Source organism: Anser cygnoides, chromosome 6 (assembly GCF_040182565.1).
Source record: "Anser cygnoides isolate HZ-2024a breed goose chromosome 6, Taihu_goose_T2T_genome, whole genome shotgun sequence".
Lineage (NCBI taxonomy): Eukaryota > Metazoa > Chordata > Aves > Anseriformes > Anatidae > Anser > Anser cygnoides.
In genome coordinates this window covers 26,145,169-26,165,932 of record NC_089878.1, presented here as the reverse complement: position 1 = coordinate 26,165,932, position 20,764 = coordinate 26,145,169, and the positions used below count along the sequence as shown (strand labels likewise).

The following is a 20,764-nucleotide window of genomic DNA, read 5'->3' as shown; positions in this document are numbered from 1 at the left end:
AACCATTGGGAGGCCTTTGCAGTGAGCTTGTAGCCCAGTGTCACATGAAGCACTGTTGGCTTCTGAGGTGGTGAGACCCCTTGCTTCATTACATTATCTCTGAGAAATTCCAGGGGACTTGGAAATAAACAAGTGCACAGTCCTGTTCCTGTGCCTGGCAGGACTGGGCTGGGGTGGTGTGTTTCAAATAAGAAATTGTTTCATGCCTACTCAAGGCTTAGTCTGTGTGGCTTTATACATTCTCTTTCCACAGATGGCAGCGCCTGTAGGAATTATTACTATTGTTTAAAACACTAGTAATCACTTGCTTTCATGCCTTTGAAAGTATAAACAGCCTGTTTCAGGGGTTTACTTGCCACAGTTGTATTACTCATACTCTGTTTCTTGCTTTGTTTGCTGGTAGAATACGTACACCAATGCAGACAAGCTTTTAGAGGCTGCAGAGCAGCTGGCTCAGACTGGGGAATGTGACCCTGAAGAGATCTATAAAGCAGCCCGGCATCTGGAAGTACGGATTCAGGACTTTGTCCGGAGGGTGGAACAGAGGAAACTTCTCTTGGACATGTCAGTCTCCTTCCATACCCACACCAAAGAGGTAAGATGTGCATGAGGGTTTTTTTCTGTGTACTGCACAGTGCTGCAAGAGGCTGATTCTGGGTACAAACTGAAAACCCAGATAACATTGAAAAGGCATCATCGTTGTGCCAGACTGAAATCTAGTTCACTTGATACATAAGAATAGCTGTTGTAAAAAGGAAACAAAATGTGAATGAAACACATGAGCAAAATAGCACAGTAAAATAAAGGAACGACATAACAAACAGATCAACTGGTGCTTAATTCACAACTAGAATGTATGTTGTAAAGCAAGAATTTTCTTGTAAGAACATCAGTTGATATTAACACATCAGATATAAACATGCTTGCAGGATGATACATATCATCAGAGGAATTCTGTTTGAATGTAATGTTAATTAATGTAGCCATTAAGTGTTACTGGAAATCTTACATTTTTTAATGAGGCATACTTCACTTTTCAAAATTATGGGTAAAGAGCAAACAGCCACATACTGATACAGTGAATCAGTGAGGACCTGAATAAATGCAGTTTAGCATAATTGAAAAATATCCAGAGATAAGGCTGTCTCGACAGAGATACAGTGGACAGGCCATCAAATGGGAGGTCACTGGGGATGTAATTAAAGCATACTTCACATTTTTCTGCAGACCAAAGACCATTCAGTGATGAGTGACTTTTAAAGATAGGCTTTCTGTTGAGAGAGATGGAATTAGTCAGAATGGTTGTTTTCATGCTCTGTAGCATCTGTTTGCAACAGCACGCTTAATCAGAAAGATGTTGTTAGAAACTGAAGCTTTACCTTGTGCTTGTTGATTTACATGTTACAAACAAGTTGTACATAGCACATTTTAATGTGCTGGGGAGCCTCCTTAAATAGAGGATGTATGTACACATTCATATATATGTGTGCCTGGAAGATAGTTGGAGATTCAGCATGTCTTTTATAGCTATTGATACATGAGGGTTTTCCTTTTATGTCCTGCTTCAGAAATACACCAAAAAAAAAAAAAAAAAAAAAACTAGTTACTTTAAGCTTGTGAATAGTGCTATTGTTTCCAGTGTATCTCAAATGCTTGCAGCTATTTTGGTTTGCCACAGGGGAAACTTAATTGGTTATTTCCTCACTCAAATTATTTCATAACAGTTTCTTACTGTGATTAACCTTGCTTCACCTATGCAGGTGGTGACTAGTAATGCCAAGAAGCTATCAGTATAATGTTTTCTATCATCTAAATTTCTTCTGATGATTCCTGGTACTGAGTGGCCTAATTCGGGTTTGGGGACTAAAGCCTCCCTGTGTGAATGGTTTTGGGTTGCAGTGCAGAATGCTCACCTCTAACCTTCTTCAACAAGAAGGGAGCTAGCCAGCTGCACTCACCTGGTTTCAATGAGCCATGTTTTGGGGGTATAAAAATACAGATGTACTAAAATGCCAATCTTTTTTGAAACTATTAAAAAAAGAATCTTTTGTAACAGCATCAGTGTTGTTTCCTAGGTATTGAGAGTGAATCCTAAATCTCAGCCTTATTGCCATTTACCCATGGGACAGGTGGATGCTGTGATGCCCCATAAGTACTTGCGGTCAGTTTTAGGGAAATCCAGAGTGAACAGACTCTTCTGGGTGCCTAAGCTCTCTCACTCCAGAGAGACAGATGAGGGAGCTGTGGCATAAAAATGGAATATAGCAAAGTCAGGATGGATCCAGAGATCTACATTCATCAGGGCAAATGATAGCTATTAGATTGGGTGCAAAGAGGCTGCAAAAGTTACGGCAGTCTCCTGCAGCACCCTCCTCCCAGTATCTGGAGGATGCACGGTAGCTCTACAAGAAAAGTAAGTTTTCACATCTTCACCCCTGTGTTATCTCCACTCCTGGGGAAGCTGAACTCTCAGGTCTTTCGGCAGGTTCACTGAATTTCTTTGTGTGTCACTACCTGCCTCCTTCAGTGATGCGTTTCTGTATGCATATTTTAAAATGGCATGTTAACCAATGTACTTGTTGTTCTTCAACATGAAAAACGGATAGTGGAATTCGTCAGAAATGAAGAAATACAAACATCCTTCCTTTTCCACCTCGCCTCTGATAATATTATGTCCTTTCTCTGTTTCATATCTGAGCTCAGCTGATTTCTCCCCAGACTCTGACCAGGAGAGGCACCCAGCCATGGTGAGAACTCCCAGCCTACAGGGTTGGGCTGGACCCGATGCAGGTTCTTGCTCTAGATACTTGTCCAGGCCAGATCTGCACCATCCATGCTAGTTTTCTGAAACTGCTTAAAAATAAATCCACCGTATTAGCTGGCATTTCAGTCCAACAAAGATAACATTATATTCCAATTTTAAACGTAGGGTTTATCAAGCAAAATTCTGTTTGAGTCAATGGCAGTTTTAGTTGAGCTAAAGAAAGAGTGTGGAGTCAGATTTAAATTCTAGCAGATGGCAAGGCAAAAATCCTTTTGCTACAGCAGTGAAATACAGGAACATCTGAGATCCATTGCTGCTGTTTTACCAGGAGGCATTCCAGCTACAGTGCCAACACATGCCTCCCTGATTAACCTTGCCCTCCTACCTGCAGCGCTGTGCTTGGTACTGTGCTGTACTATGCCCATTTAAACACTTCACCTGGGAGTGTCTTGGGGCAAGGAGAAAGCCATTTGGCTGGCATGTTAGGGTGTTTAACACCTGACATGTTTTGCATTATTCTAGAAGACGTTATTAATTACTTAATACTAACTGTCATTATTCATTTCAGCCTTTGTAATTCTTAAAGAAACCATTTCTTAAACTATTAACAAGTATTTCTCGTGTGTCCTTGGAAATGAATAAACAGTTGGCTTAGTGTTTTCTTGGCAATAATGCAGGAAACTATGGCCTAGATGTATTTTTCATCTAACTTTCCCAAATTCTCATTATTTCTTGATATATTAATCTACTGTGAGACAGAACTGGAGAAAGGGAGAGTTAAGTAGAAAGAATCAGTCTTACTGACATGGTTTTTATGGAAATATCCTAAATATCTTCCTGCAGCAAACACATTGCTTTTGACAATCTTCCTAGAGCAGATGAATTGTGTTTCTGATGCAGTAATTCCCAGACATGGCTGAGTGCACTGACAGTGAACTTCTCGCTGCTTTACCTGTACTCTGCTCACCTCTTCATCTCCATGTGTGACTACTAAGATTTCCAGCATCTGAGAAACTTCCAACAGCTCCCATTTTTAAAAAGACATCTTGTCAAATAAATGTTTCTTTTTAAAATCTTCCTTGCTAGAATTTCTTCAGGACAGTACATAGTACTGAATTAAATTTAAATCTAGATATCCCATGAGCATTGAAAGCTAGGAGCAATTTTTTCTTAATACCACAGCAGACTTGAATCACTGTTCACTTCATGTCAAATAATCATGAGAGGATTCTTTATACTAAACATTGACCTATACAGCTGAGGGAATATGAAAGATTAACAATTAAACGTAACAATAATTCAGATTTTTTTTAAGCAGCCTTGCTGTAAGAATACATGCAATAGGCTGAAATTATGACTTTATGAAATGGGAAAAACATTTTAGAAGCACAAATTTAGAGCAGTCCCCTAAGTGACTGTTAGGGTCGTAACTCATGAGTGAGGTAGTTGTCTTATTGCCTTTCCTATAAAAGAGATGTTGTGTCTCACTGTCCTACAGTATTCATGATGCTCTCAGTGTTTAATCAATATTTTTCTACTCTTTTAGGCCAAGGCATTCCTGATGGTGTGAGCAGAAACCTGCTACCTTGGGAATCAAATCCAATTATCTGTATGGCAGGATAAAGTTATAAATTATTGTCAGTGGGAGAAATGCATCCAACAGACTTGTACCTGAATCATTTCTCTCAGGATTAAGTGTGATTGAATTCAGGATCTTATTTCAGATCTAAATCAATTAGTGGCAGAATTGCCAGATCTTGCAATTCTATCACAGATCTCATGATAGTTGATGTTCTTTTGTCAGCTCTCAGCTTCTAGGATCAAATAATAATACAAGATTCTTGGCTGCCATTTCATTTTGTTTAAATGAGAATAGTTTTTGAGCCTCCTGGAGAAGATTTCACAGATGTGATAAGATCTCACCCTGCAGACTGAAAAACCTCAGTGCAAATAATCACTTGTCTGAATCTTAACATTTCACATTGGTTTCACAGTTTTATATTTATGGTTCTGAAGTGGACTTTATCATTCCAAGTATAAAAACGTAGACAAAAAAGGGCACTATCAACATTTCTGTATCATTACAAACTTTTAAAATCTTTTTGCATAATTAAATACTGACTTAATATATTGTAGACGTCCTCACTTCCCATACAGATTTTCTGTTTAGCACTCACAGTTTTGTTTTCTCTTGCTTAGAGAAGCAGGACATACTCCTACCAGCAGTTTCTGATTCAGCTTCAGAGTCACAGGTTTAAACAACAGCTTAGAAGGGCCCAGAAATTACTTTGGTCAAGTAAGTGTTGAGGTTAGGCTACGCTTACATGTGTGTGATACCTGCATGCAAATAAAGTCTTGTCTCCATCTGCAGGATTTTAGATTTTAGGATTTGTGTAGGTGTTTAAGAGAAAGTATACATGTATTCTGTATGTAGCTGAAGTCAAGGTTTGTTGCATTACTTGTGTTGATTGATCATGAAGTCACTAACTTAAAAAAACAAGGAGGAACTTCTCTGTATTTGGATCCATTTACGGCATATGGGTCTTAACCTGAACTCCAAAACAGTTCTGCAAATGCCTCATAGCTCTTTGGGGTATGAAAAGCATGACTTACCACCTCTAAATTTCCCATTTTTCAGTGGGTTTCAGGTTTCTACCTTTGTGTTGCCCCAAGCCCTGCAAGAGAGCAGTGAAAACCAGGAAGAGTAGAAGAGGCAGGTCCAGGCTTTGTTGGCTCTCGGTGGGTCAGAGCATTACGAGGAGGCACTCAGCACTTGCAGTGCCATGAGGAGCCTGCCAGGCCTACCTGGCCCACAGAAGGGATGATGAGCAAGCTCAGGAAGTATTTAATGTTGAAAAAAAATGAACTGCCAAACTCTTAGCAGGTTCTTACTGAACGTGTGCAAACTGGAATTTGACAGAGATCTTCTGAGTGACCAAATTTGGGCAGATTTTCACAGGGACGACATAATATATGTTCTTTACATCAAGGGTATCCCTGCAAAATTTCAAACCCTTGCTTAAAAGCATGGAGTGTCTGGAGCATCTCATGCAAGCAGAAATAAGACTCCTTTTCTAACACAGGCAGAATAACTCCTTTTACCCCTTCCTATCGTTCTGGACCTTTTACCTCAAAATTCATCAAGTTCAGCCTTAGGCAGATACCTGGTATGGAAAGTTTCACTCGGAACAGCTTGTCTGATAAGGCCATGTGAAACTGAGAACAAAGTCTTAGACCATTAAGTGTCAGGCAGCTTCCTGGAAAGACTTACATTATTTGTGTTCAGCAGGTCACCTTGGTCACCCCACAGACATCAGTGGGGCTACTCAAGTGAGTAGTGAAAGTGGGTTTACCCCGTCGGTTAGGGAGTGTTTTACTGCAGGTACCGCTAACTTAATTTTGCTTGATAACCAAGGGCTGTGAAATTAAATTCTCTCTGCTTCAGTTGAATATCATGATTAGGAAATTATTTTTGTGTAGGTCGCTAATTTTGACAGGGCTTGGCTCTCGTGTTGAGGCAGAGTTTCTGGGAAGCAGGGAGCAGAAAGCTCACTGGCTAGGGGTTGCTGCTATTGACTCAAGTCAGAAGAGTTGACAGAATGAATCAAAGTTAATCATGGAGCAAACATGGCAGTGGCTCAGGGATATATTGTATAATCCTGTCGTTCATTGTAAATTGACCCAGGATTCACAGTTAATGTTACTGAACTTAACAATTGGTTGTTTGACTTTAATGGTTAATATTGACATTTCAGAGCAACCACCCATCAGATTATACAGATTTATGATGAAGGGGATAATCAGTTTAGCAATTCCACTTTCTGGCAACTTCTAGAAGCTCTGAAAAGGTCTCATTCTGGGCACATGGTTCCCACAAAAGCACTTCTTTCCTGAACTGCCATCCTGGTCAGTGCTTTTGTTGCTTTTCTCATATTATGGCCAGATTTAAAAACAGTGAAAGCATGAAACACTAAAGTGACCCAAATTATCTCCCTATGTTTAAAATGTGCTCTGACTGGGCATCTCATATCCCAACATTTTTCACGGTGAGAATGAAGACCACGTGTCTGGTTGAAAAGATTAAAATTTTGTTCCTTCAGTGGGCTAAAATTCCCAGCTGAGATTTCTAAAGCAGCAAACAAAAGCGGACTGTGAAAATACCTGCTCCTCTCACTGCATGGCTGTGAAACATCAAACTTTGAATTTATGCCTCTTACAAGTAAGAGTGTGGTTCTTCTTGGGGGCTGAATCAGTGTAGTTTGATCAGAGGGAATACTGTAAACAGAAAACTCACAAGATAAGGGGAGGGGAAGAAGCAAATGCTTTTACAAGGGATTAAGTAAATACTGATTTAAAAAAAAAAAAAAGTGCTAGGTTTATAAATGCTCTGATATTCCCATGAGAGGTGGATTTGCTGGCAGACAGCAGGAGATGTGAATGAAGGGAACAGAGCTCTGCGTGTGTTGGTAACATCCACGTATGTGTATGCTGTCCTTCTCCTGGAAGGCAGATGCCTTGGAGAAGACACATATGTTCCTTTACCTGCTAGCTTACCATTATGATTCTGATAATTGGGGCTATAGAGAGGGCTCTGCTAGTAAAACAAGCATTATTTTTGTGTGAGCTGTGTGAAAGTTGACTCTGAGATACCACTAATCAATTACCATGAAGCAAAAAAAAAACATAGGAGCAAATCCCTCTCACATCTCCAGAGCACAGCCTGTGGCTTTGACCCAAAAGCAAGCATTCACCAGTCATTGCTTTGTTGGTGGTTTCTTTGCAGGTTTAAATCTTTTCTGTAATGCTAGCAAAGCTCTGAAGCTGAGGAACGAGGACAGCTGGGGTGGTGCAGTGTGCCCCTCTTCCCTGTCCATTTGTTATCTAGAAGCAAGATTTTTTCGTGAAGGATTAAGAAGCTGGGAGTGGAGAGAGCTGTGATATCCTGGTAGCACATCCAGATCTCAAGCAGATGAGCTTGAAGTGTGGCCAGACCTCTGGTGAATAAGATTCTGCCATCTGTGATCTTCCTTACAAAAAAAAAAAAAAAAAAAAGTTGTGAGACAGAATTAAGTTAATAAAAATTAAATGTCCAACCTGCAGCAGAGCTCAGGCAGATGCATGGAAGATAAGTTCTTTCCATCTTTCTCCCATGTCGTTACCAAAGGATTCCTACAGACTTCTGTTCAATTTGTACATTGACAGCCACATTTTTCAGGCCAATCACTGGTATTTTGACTGATTGCTTCCTATGAATCAAATACTACCAGCTGTAGAGAGTCCTTGCATGTTTTTTGTGTGTTATGGAGATGGGGCTCCAGCCTGTACACCGTGCCCTCCAAGTAACAACGGTTCATGCTGCAACCAGAAGGGTGTTTTATAAGCACCTTTAAATAAGGGATGCCAGCTCTCTTAAAATACCCTATTATTAGTCTTATAATAAGGAAGGAAGGGCTTGTAATGAGGAAGATGGGCTTCTCCTGTTTCCAGTGTGTGGGCTTGCAGCTCTTGCTGTTGTATACGAAGGCAACAGGGTGTGCAGCCAGTGCCTGTGACAATTTGTGTAGGGAGTACTCTTCATCAAAGCCTTACAGGGGCACTTCTGTAATTCACTCATCCCTCAAAAGACATGTTCTGTTGCCTCTTAAGTGTACATGTGCAAGAGAGCCTAAAAACTAGTTTAAAATGGTTAATGTCAGTGTAGTGGTTCTGGTTGATGGATTCCGTAGGACTATTTGGTTAGAGAAAGGTCACAAGTCTGTTTAATCCTTAGCAAGTCTCAGAATGATTCAAAATTGTCAGAAGTGATTTATTTCTGAGCTTTCTAGATTCCTTTGTGGAGTTCAATGTTGCACAAAGGTCTCAAAGCAGCAGATCAGGGTAAGACTGCAAGTCATACAGCAAATCGCTTGAAAAACCACAGAGGGAAGAGGTAATGCAACTCCCATTTGAGAAGTAATGAAATGTTTAGAGTCAGGGAACAATTTAGTGGAAAACTTAATGGTACCTGGATTTATTTAAGTGTACTGCTGAATTTGTAGAGCATAGTTTGCAGCTATGGAAAGCTCCTCCTGCACCAAATTGTACTGTATTACACTGGTGTAAATTTGAGTAAATCTTTTGATGTAGGAAGAATTTCTCCAAGCGTATATCAGTATGAGGATGTGCAAAATTTGATTTGCTTAGTACAATTACTGCAGCTAATTACATCCAGATTTGTAATTACAAGTAACATATTAAAATTATACTAGAAGGTGAACATGTTTTTGCAATTCATGATGGTAGCAGAAGCATAGAACACGTACAACTGATTCTTCAGTAATAAGCCAACTCTTCTCCTAGAGCAAATAGGCCCTGAATTACATTTACATGACCTTGGGCTGGGGATCTCACACTCCCTGATGTAAGTGTAGCTACCCAAATCACGTTTCCCTTGAGAGGGAATTATTTTGTGCTATATCAGTCTGGTCCATGCAGGACTTGGAAAAAGCATCAGATGTTTAGACATTGCAAATCCTTTTGCCATAGGCAAGGTTACTAATTAAAACGTGTTAGCATACAGAAGCACCAGATGCAACCTAACCAAGGATGAATGTCAAGAAATTGGCAAGGAAAAGGGAAAAAGCAAGAAAGAGGTTAGGAAGAGATCAGATTTTTATTTTTTTTATCACAGAACGTTCCCTTTTTTTCCACTCACCATTTCTTCTCAACCAGTTTGGTAATATCTGACATTACATCTTGCAGCAGGGTGTCTCACCAGCTGCATCTTACCATGGAAGTCGCATATTGTGGCATTTCATCATGTGTAGCGTCTGGTCGTATCCTATCTTGTCACATTTTATTAGGTATGCTGTCATCATGTGACACTTCACTGGTGGCATGCGGTCACATTACAGCTCATCATTACATACATTGTTTGATGTGTTTCCATTGACGTTTCCATCAGACCTTGAATATGCCTTTGTGACTTTAGAAAGTGTTGTTGAAGTATGCTCTTAATTTATAACCATCACTTCCTTCAATTTAAACAGCCCTGGATGCATTCTAAGTGCGAACAAACATTGACTGTTGGAAATTAATTACGCTGAGAAGTTTTATTAACTTTACCATGTTGGTGGAGAGAAATCAAGGCAGAAAAAAAATTATGAAGGCCACACAGTGAAAACAGATTCACAACAGGTACATGAACATATGCACATGCTGAAGTCCTGCCATAAATTAATCTGAACCAATACCTGAAACAGAATCTGTTTCCCAAACCTATCTCCCCTCCTAGGGTTTATGGGACCTCCTTCTGCGTATGGTAAAATAGCTAGATGTGTTACTCCTCAGAATGGGTTTGTATAAGCCTGGCTTAGAAGGAGGGGGAAATAGCATTGATGGACATCTCTCTTTGGAACAAACCTGTTCTATTTTTCTCAGCATGCTCTTGGTTCTCTGCACGCTTCTGTGTGCAATGCAAGTCAGGTGGGAAAAGAGGACCCCCATATTTCACTGAATTCTTCTCAGTTCTGCTTTAGCCTTGATTTCTGTGATGGACATCCACTTTATTGAGTTGGCATGAACATGCTTTTGTGGCATTCACGGTAACACATGGCACTTTGCTGACACTGTAAAGGAGTAGACCATATACCCTGGAAAGTTGCTTGTTTCCATTAATACCCTTCTTTTGAATGAAAAAAATGTACAGTGGTTGTTCTCATTGATTGAACTGACTGCTTCTTTGCTTTTCACTGGTCTCATTACTCAATGTTTTTTAAGTGTGTTGGAGGCAGGGTTTAAAACTCATCAGTGGCATTTGCACATCGCAGTGTACAAACACTGGGTGTTTAATAGTTATTCCAAACATAAAGGCAAGATTTTCTCAGCAATCTCTCTAGGTTTCAGTGTTGTTTTATTTTAAGTGTTCCCTTGCTCTAAGTCAGAAGCATTAATTTCTAGATGACAGGCAGAGATGTCCTTCAAACCTCCAGTAAGTGGTCTCATTAAGTACTTGAGTAAAATGAAGGGTATTGCATCAGATAAAGTAGCTGGGAGTAGTGAGCTGTATTGTCTCCTGGATGGAGAGAAACTGCCTGTGTTTTATAGCCAAGAAAGACAAAGAAGTTTTTACAGTGCATTTGAGAGGTGCCAGATGCTCCCCCAGAAGAGGTGGCTTTCATTCTTCCTTTCCACTGGCCTAGTAATAAGAAGAGAACTGTTTTTCTTGTTTAAAGCCATGGTTACTTTGGTAAATAAAGTCTCGATTCTGGAGCCTCTATGGAGCAGCATGATCGTTTTAGGGCTAGATATTTGCCTTAGACTTTAGTGCAGTCAACACTTACAAAGTTTGTAGACTTAGTTTGCTTGAGTAGGATTTGTGGCTGGCTCTTTCTGATAGAATTAATTCAGGTTTTACCACTAATGCATCAGTCTTTCCACATCCAATTAACTGTACCAAAGCACAGATCAATTTGAAAAAAAAATATATATTTTTGTGTTTTTTTTCATTATTTTGCAGGCTTTTATATCTTTGGATTAGAATGTGTTAAGCAATACAATGTAGAGATAATTTTTTCTAGACGTGCATCACTGGTAAAGAGTAAAAGTCACTGCAGCTGGATGTGTAAATACTGAGTTAGTATTTGAAATGTCTGCATCTACCCCCACACACCTCCTTTACAGGATCAGTGAGAGACTAGCAGTAGTTTGGAACGTGTATGGGAATGGGACAGGTGCTCACAAATGCTGCTCATGCAAAGAATAAAAGAGAAAAGAGTTGGATTCTGCAAATATGACATAAAAGCTGGCCTGTGTACTATATCAAATTTCAACAAAAATTTGAAAGTGTGCATTCAGTCTGAGCTAGCTAGCTGTTTAAGAGAGTGTCACAGCTTGAATTAGGAAATGCACAAAGTGTCTGATGATTTGGCGTTTTAATAGCGAGGATTTTTAAAAGTAGCTGAATAGTTGCATTAGAATTAAACATCAAGCCTTAATAGGGACTGATTTTCTGAGTTGTGACAAACATGAAGAAGCCTGGATGTGATTTCTGTTTCATGATTAACAGCTCATCTGACTTCGGTGCTGCGGTGACGTGGAATTCATCTTCTCATTTCTGTGGCATTCACAAATGGGGCTTGGTGGTAATTTATTTCAGGTGCCGTCAGTTGTAACACATAACATAGGAGGTTTTTGAATCAGGTTCCTATTGTAAATTGTTCCTGAAAGATCTTCCTAATCTTATTAATACTGACTGATTCTTTGTATTAGGATTTCCCAGGGATTGGTGGAGTCTAAAGGATTAGAGGCCTCTGAGTCAAGGATGACCTAGATTCTGATAGCTTTTATTATGCAAATCCTTACAATCAGAGGTCATTTATGGGAACATCTGAAGTTAATGTGAGTTCATATATCTCAGTGCTCTCTGAAATTCACAAGTGTTTCTGTTCCAGGTGAGTACAGTGCAGTTTATAAAGTATTTCGAAACTGCTTTGAGGTAGAAGCATACTCAAAAAGTGACGTAGGATCTTAAAGATCCAAATCCTTTTGGCTGCTGCTGACAGATTGGTTCTGGAGACACTTTGAAAAAAACGGATTTCCTCTGAAGTCCCGGGGCGGGGGGGGTGGAAGTTTTCTTCCCTGCCCTTTCTATCATGATAATTTCAGGAAAATGGAAGATTGCTACCAATAAAGCAAGTTCTTTATTTCACTTTCATTTTTGTAAAGGAAATTCCTCAAGCTTTTTTTTTCTATCTTAAGTGAAAAAAAAAAAAAGGAAATATGACAAAAAGCAGCAAGAAATTCAAAATATACTGGCTTTCCCAATTCAAAACAGAATAATGATTTATATGCATGGCCATTTTGCTCTTCTATATTTACAGAGTGTTCTATGACTTGAAGACCTGATAAGCAGATAAAATAATATTTCCCCCAAAATGGTCCTTGCTGTTATAGTCCAGCTGTCCCTGCTGTTTCAGCGGGAGCAGGGATCAGCTCAAAACCAGGATGATTCTGAATGTGACTCATAGATAAAGACACAAACACATTTTCCTTTACGGTGGCTTCTCAAAGTTCAGTACCCGGAACTCAGGCCACAAATGGAAAAGCTCTCTGCTTGGTTCTTTAAATAATGCTTTCATTCTTTCTTCTATTTCATGAGGCTGACTACTTAATTATATTTTTCTTGTATTAATATTTGTCTTTTTATATCATGTCTTTCCTCTGAGAAAGTGAAAATATATAAATAAACTGAGCAGAGACATTCCATTTTAGGCCAGTAGTAGAGTAGGAATTATGATTATGCTACTTATGAATAAACAGAAGGGTTCACCCTAAATATTCAAAGCTGAGTCTGAAAAGCTTAATGAAAAGCCTTCAAATTAAGCAGATATTTTAAAATGTGTGAGTGGTTTGTAGCATATCAAGCAAGGAGTCAGAAGCAGAGGTGGGGATAGGGCACAGGGAGCTGGGCTTTCTGTCCTCTGATATCACCAGAAGTGCTCGACAGGTCCTGGTTTGGATTGTTTCTTGTTGGGTTGGGGTGGCAGCCTTAGGTTTGGCCCCTAATTGTGAAAAGCCTGATCACCTGACAGTCAGAGCATCTCTCTCCTCCTCTTGCTGTGCAAGGACAGGCAGAATTCACAATCTCAGAAGAAATCCCGTAGGATGGGGATCCAGTGCATCTCGTTCTGAACAGAGACGTTTTTACCAGCTCTCTTGCCACCCCCACACAGCGTCTGTCATCTGCTTCACGTGTACCTCCAGCTCCCTGTGAGACAAATTGCTTTGCAGCTCCCTGGGCTGGCAGCACGGCATCCTTTGACATTCCCCAGGGCAGTGGTGCAGCGTGGTGCGTCCTGCTACCTCGCGGGATAGACCAGCAGAATGTGGGTTAATGGGGCAGGCATGGCACAGAAAATAGTCTCTCTGGCGGAGTCATTAGGATTTGCTGGCAGATTGCCTGCTCGGTTGGTGCAATTTTACACTCACTTTTCAGAGAAAGCTTAAAGGGGAAACCTCTGTTCGCTCTGAGGCTTTACAGCCACCAGAGGCTGGGGCTTGCTGCCACTGTCCAGATATCTGATGAACAGCTGGCTGGAAATTCTCATCTGAGCACTTACTCAAATGATTTTTGTTGTTGTTGTTTTGAAATTAGTAGTCAAGAGTGTTTAGAATGAATGGATCTGTGTGAGATAGATTGGTGAGATTGCTGTTTCCTATTTCTGGGATTTCCAAAAGTCAAAAAGCAGAGGCTGAGGTACATTTGGGGGAGAAAAAAAAAAGAGAGAGAGAGAGAAAAAGCAGAACACAAAACCTTCTGCCTGGGAAGGCATAGCTGAGCAAGTACAGCTAGACTTCAGTCAGTACTATACACACACAACAAATATTTTAGGTCTCAGTCCTGCAACAGGCTTCAGCTGCATGTGAAATTAATAGGAGCTGATGGCACACAGCTCCTGAAAGGGCTAGGTTATCACAGCTATAGGACATTGTAATTTATTAGTTGTGTTAAAGAATTAACGGGAAGAATATCATTAGGCTAGTTGTTGTCATATATTAGACTGAAACACATGTTAGTTTGGGAAAAAAATTATCTGATACTATATTTATTTTACTTTGTTGCTTAAAATGGGATTGCACCAACCAGAATTGAATAACCAATGTACCTTTTTGTCTTTAAAAACTTCAGGTCAGTTTTCATGTGAAATATGCATCTCTGGTTAATGCTTTCTGATCTGGAATTAGAGAGCAAAAGGGTTAAATCTCAATCCCTCTCTGATTTATATTTCCCTCCCCTCCTTCCCAGCTGTGGACATGGATGGAAGATCTGCAGAAGGAGCTCTTAGAGGATGTCTGTGCTGACTCCGTGGATGCGGTTCAGGAGCTCATCAAGCAGTTTCAGCAGCAGCAAACAGCCACCTTGGATGCTACCCTCAATGTTATTAAAGAAGGGGAAGATCTAATCCAACAGCTCAGGTAAGCATTCACCTGGAGGACAGGTGTTGAGAAATCTGGTCTTAGCTGTGGTTTGGGTGTGCATAAATGGGGAAGTGTAAGTTTAAGATTAATGGGGAGAGTTTATTCATTCCTTGCTTATTTATTATTCTTCAGTTTCTTTGAGTAATATATTGAAATTGCAAGGAGTGATTTATGTGAACTGATTAGAGTAGTCTGTGGATCAGCATGGGTTGCTGTTTGACAGGGAGATTATTTATAGGCACAGTGAAGTGAATTGAAACAAATGCATTTCAGGTGAATATTTTTAGTTGATATTTATAGAAGATTGTTAAATGGTTGTGAGCTGAGGCCTTGTGATTTATGTGGTTACTCCTGGTGTAAGAGAATTGTATTCCTCATAGTAAAACATACACGTCTAACAATTTTTGCTCTTTTATTTTGCATGCAGCACACTTCTATTTATCTTTGTCCATGTGGGGTTTACTCATACTGTCAAGAAGGGTCCTGTGCTGCCAGCTCTATTTGCATTATGAATTAAAGCTCATTTTATCTGATTTGAAATACACAAAATGACTAGCTCAGAGAAGTTGGGTGTGTTTGGATTTTTTTTTTCTTTCTCAGTCTGTAAGTGTAATAGAACTAATATCTGCAGAGCACACAGTAAGCTTACCCCAGAGTTTTAGTTCTGAGAGCTCTCTCACTTGTTTTTACTTACAACAATTTTCTATACCTTTAATGTCGTTGACAGCAGTGGATCTTTCCTGCCTTCTAGTGATGTTACTGAGCTCAAAACCAAGACCATTAAGTCCCTTGTTCTTGAGACATTTCTTTATTTTTTTTGCATATTGTTACAGATTACCCTCATCTACCTGTATATAGTGTGAATATTCTTTCTACATATGTAATATCCAAGTGTTACAGGTCTTATGTTGTCCTCCCCAGCCTGAGCTTTTTGAGTCTGATGCCTTCAGTTCTTGCATAGGAAGAGCCAAAGGTGCCTATTGCAAAGTAGGGGGGGGGCGGGGGGGGAAGATAGATTTGAGAGTCTTTTCTAGGTTTTGATTGTCATTCAGTCATAGGCAGCCACAAGGAGAGACAGACTGTATAAATGCCTCTTCTTGGTGTATGAGGCTTACCTGCATCATGGAGAACATGGAACCCAAGTGGTATTGTCTCCTGCAACCAGAGTTGGAAAGAAGGGATCAGAAGAAGAAAGAGCTAGGCTCCATCCAACTACGCATCTTTGCTGATAAGTAGGAAGGAAACGTGCTTTGCTTGGTTAGTGTGCTGCCAGATGGAGGGGGCTATAGATAAGAACATACGCATGGCAGCCCATGCCAGGTCAGCCAAAAGTCTGTGTGGCAGTTTCCCTTTGTGCAAAGAAACATTTTGCTAAGTTTAAGGGATATCTATGAGACTATGAGAAAGGTGGTGAAATTTTGTACTAAAACATTTTTTTCTTGCTATCCCACCTATTGGTATAACATCATGAACACCCATGGAGAGAGAAGACCCTGGAAGGGGCCCTGTATAATGCCATCAGGTGGACTGCATGCTGTGTAATAGGGAAGCAGAAAGTGGCTGTATAGAAGTAGTCCTGGTGCAGGCTGTGGGATTGGCCTAAAGGTTTTTGCCTGCACCTGAGTCAGCAGGAAGGCAGAATGTGGAGTTGTACAGAGGCCAGGGCAATATTTGGAGCAGAGAAGTCAGCAGAGCATCAGTACGAATAGCAGTTATTGGAGAAAGCTTCCCATAGTGGCTACAAGGTCATGCAGGCAAAGAGGTGAACTGGAAATGTGGGAGTTCTGCTTTTTTTTAATGTAAACTTTGTCAATTCTTAGTTTCAGTCTTTCAAAAGTAATGGTGGCCTAAGGTTTGAGACTTTTTTTTTTAGAACTGGTGTCACACCTAGACATTTGTGAAATGTCAAGACAGGTTTTGAGACAGTTGTATTTAACCAAGAAATCATATTTTTGGGGTCTGGCTTGTGTTCTGGGCAGTGAGCATCTTTCTGCGAAGTAATCCCCTACTTCTGATGAAGTTACGGTCAAACACAGAGAGAAGCACACAACTGTTGTCTGAAATAAAGCAACCCTGAGCACACACAATGATTTGCAGAGCTGAACTGTCACAATGATCTCTGATTCCAGTATCGGTTTTGAGCACTCTGGCTAACTGCAAAGCCTGTAATGTGATCCTAGACTCTTTCAAAAAGCGAAGAAGAACTGCGTAAGAAAACCATGAAGCCACCTGTGTGTATGTCCCCACTTGAACATCTTTTGTGGCTGCTGCCCAAAGTAACGAATACAGAGATAAAGGAATGGAGGAAAAATTGGAATTGCTGCAATCTTTCCTTAACATAGTATTGCATTTCACAGTGTGGGTCACCTAGTACATGCTGTGAAGAATAGCTGAAGACTGCAAATGCTACAACGCTGAAGAGAAAGAAATACACTGCTCTTATCAAGCATGTCATAGCATATGTTAAGATGAATAAAACTAATGGGGCCTTGAAAAAGTTTCCGTTTCTTGTCCTTATCTCTGAGAGCACAGATATTGGTTTTTTAGAGAAGACCATTTGTGTGATAGCACGCTGTGTCTCCTTTAGCTAGCATGAAGGAGTGAAATACCATGTTTGGGAACGCTCTTCACAGAAGATCATCAGGGCCTTCAGTGACTCTTTGAATCAGGAGACCATGCCCATCAGGAATATAACAGGCCTGGCTTGAAACATCGTACATATCATGGCTAGAACTGAAACCACTTTTTTCAGTCTTTGTTATCAGTATTGTCCTGAGGTGAGCATTGTTCTCTACAGCCAACACAAAGGAGATCTTTTGAACTGTGTTTTCAGGGGCACTGCTGGGGGCAATATTTCTGCACATCTGTGGAAGTCAAAACAACGACTTGCTCCCGTTAGATGTGAATGAGCAGGAATGTTATGGCCAAAAATAAGGCAGTGAAGAGTCATGGATCTTGCTTTTTTTTTCCAGTAGTTCAACATACAAGCTTTTGATAATCAGTAAGTTTCACTAAGCATTCGACCAGTTCAGGTGTTTAAAGTGATTTCAGGAGCACAACGTTCATTCTGAGCAAGCTCAACAGCAGTGAACGAAGCCTTATTGTATGTTCCCCAGAGTGTATTTTGTATTTTTTTCGGTAATTTCCCTGCATTGTAAACTCTGATTCATGTCCTTTCAAAGAATACTAGGAATCTTTTATGAATTCTTACCCACAATTTCTCATCATCAGACAAACAAGAAATCTAGTGGTAGAAGCATCCAGTCTCAGAAATTTCTTTTTCCAGATGGAGATCTTTCTCAAAACAGACTATATAGGGATCTGAAGGCCTTATCCGAGGAGACTATGAAAAAATAACATTACTACAGCTAAATGTTTAGATTGCATCAGCCACAGAAGTGCAAGTGTGGCTTGATTTGAAGAGTGAAATATTTAATGAAAAGGAATTTCTAAAACCAAATGTGCCTTTAGATCCCATGCGAGATCTACCACTCTTGAATAATTCATTGAGTCATTTAGATAATATATGAATAGTAATAATCCTGCATTTGAATGAAGACTTATTTCTTGTCCTTTTATAGAAGACAGGTGCTGACTGAAGGAAGCAGAAACTTGATTGAATGTGGCCTCACATTAAGCTGTAGTTTCAAAATCTCACCTTGTTATATCTTCGTTCATCCTTCCTTTGTACAGCTAATGTGGAGGCAAAGAGAGACCCTGTAGTCACCAAGAAGGTGAAAACGCAAGACTGACAGAATGGGGCAGAAACTACCAGATGAAGAGAGTAATGTTGGTGTAATATTTTCTTATTGGCAAAGGAAGTTGGTAGCATGTGCTTCAGAATAATGGTGGATCATTTCATTCCAACATTCATCTGGATACAGATGATCGTTGGACAGAATCATTTCTTCATTGTATCAAACAGAAAGTATTTGAGGGAAAAGCAGAGAAACACATCCAAAGAGCAAATTACTAAGCAGTTAATAGTATTCTGTATTTTTAACTGTATTCTTAGTCTTCATATGTTCAGGAAAATGTGTGTTTTTTTCCATCAAGACATAATGAAATCAGAGTGACATGGTTTTTGTTGCCTTAGAACCTCAAAGATGTGTTTTAAACTTGCCTAAAATGACTGTGTCAGTGCCTAGTTTCAATTTTAGACATCTGTAAAAGGTTGTACTTTTTGCCTCAATTACACTTGCTGACAGTGTTCAATTAACATTTAAGTTGACTGTATGTTGTTTTGATCTGACCCTACATGATGATAATGTGCAAAGAGCAAAGCACAAACATTTCAGACAAATTCCACAGAAAACTACCTGTACTTTGCTAGATGTTTATGGAAGGAAGATTCAACCCAGAAGAAGGAAATAGAAACCTAAGAATTGGGAACACTAGCACTGTTCCTCAGTGGGAAGACTCCATGGACACATTTACTTGGCAGCCCAGGTTAGCTGGCCAGAAGAAGGGCTCCCAGCTGCGTTTGGTCCCTGTGGGACGATGTGATGACCTGGCAGTGTTACCTGACATTGTCCTTGTCCTCTGATTTTGTCAGCCAGTTCCCTGCACACGTAGGAGTTGATAAACCAGTAGTTCAGTGTATGCCATTGGATTTGTGATTGTCCCGCCACCACCACCACCTTCTCCAAAGCAGAACTAGAGGGTGGTAGGAAATCCTGATGGTAAGACCTGTGGCTTATCCACATCACCTGGTTACACTGTGCAGGATATCTGATAGGGCTTTCAGTTGGCTTGGTTTAAATACCCAAACAATGCAGCTGCTAACACATGACTTTAAGCAGGTTGGACAGAGAAAATCACTGCATCTAAATCTTGTTTTTGCTGAAGTACCAAAGCCAAGCATTTAATTATGGCTTCAGACTTTACTTTCTGGTTCTTGTTAATGTCAGGGGACCTTTTGTGGTACATTCAAGAGTAAGTTTCCTCTCATTGTGTCTGCAAAGGCCCTTTATCTATAAAACATCCACTTAAATTTACTGAAGACATAACAGACTGTAGGTGAGCTCATTAATATATGAGAGAGCACAAATAGAAAAAGAAACTGTCAGGACTGTCCTATGTCCATGCTAAGACCTATTTCAGGTACAGCAAACTTCCCCTCGGTACCCAGACCAGTTAAAGGGTTTGCTCCCTTCTGTTCCCTGTATATGGGGAGCACAGATGGAGCAGTGCCTGACCCCTCACAGAAACGTCTCATTTCACTTACTCTGCTGAAAGGAAAAGTGGATGACACCATCTTACAGTATTTGAAAGGTGTTTTCCTTCAGTGGAGGTTTTGCATTGTGTTCTGAGACTGTTGCATTACTAAGAAATGCAGAGGAAATCAAAGCATCCCTGTCCCTAGTCAAAAATGCTGGCAGTTCTGATTCAATTAATCTATACTAGAGCAAATGCACAAAATTAACTTGTAAAGGCCCAGGTGGCTAAATAATAAGGTGGCTAAATAGCAGCTCTGAGCTTAGTGCCCCTGGGCAGTGTGAGCAGAGGCTGGAGCAGGTCACTCTGCAGGACTGGCGAGGATTGCCAGCCAGAATCCTTAAGAGAGCTATTGAGATTGATGTACCATTCTCTCCCCTCTCTGCCCCTCTAACCCCACACAAGCTTGTAAGGTCACAGTGTCATGGCACAAGAAAAGATGATCCCCTTGTTCAAACTTGGTGCCGAGCTCAGGAGCCGCAGGATTTCAGCGAGTAGCAGCGATGAGTGCTGCACACACCTTCCCTCAGCCCTTTGTGCTTGGGCTTGCTTCTCAGCGGCACGCAGAATTGCAAACGTGTAGTTCTTGCTCTTTTGCCTGCCTTGAAGCTCAGCTTTAACCATGCTCTCTGCCTTGCCACAGGGACTCAGCTGTTTCCAACAATAAGACTCCACACAATAGCTCCATCAGCCACATCGAATCTGTACTTCAGCAGCTCGACGAGGCCCAGGTACAGATGGAAGAGCTCTTCCATGAGAGGAAGATTAAGCTAGATATTTTTCTTCAGCTCCGGATTTTTGAACAGTACACCATCGAGGTAAGAG

The 20,764-nt window shown here is 40.4% G+C and overlaps 1 protein-coding gene across 19 annotated transcripts in view; it reads left to right on the top strand.

The window, feature by feature from the left end:
* The window catches only part of KALRN (kalirin RhoGEF kinase), a 502,830-nt gene that overhangs the window by 293,398 nt on the left and 188,668 nt on the right, over positions 1-20,764 (top strand). For all 19 annotated transcript variants that reach the window (XR_007166315.2, XR_007166316.2, XM_048072237.2 and 16 more), the window contains 3 exons: positions 404-595; positions 14,550-14,719; positions 20,583-20,757. Coding sequence is in view for 17 of the 19 variants with exons in the window: in XM_048072237.2 (XP_047928194.2) it covers positions 404-595; positions 14,550-14,719; positions 20,583-20,757 (537 nt within the window). In the remaining 2 variants the exon portion in view is untranslated. The remainder of the gene's footprint in view (positions 1-403; positions 596-14,549; positions 14,720-20,582; positions 20,758-20,764) is intronic.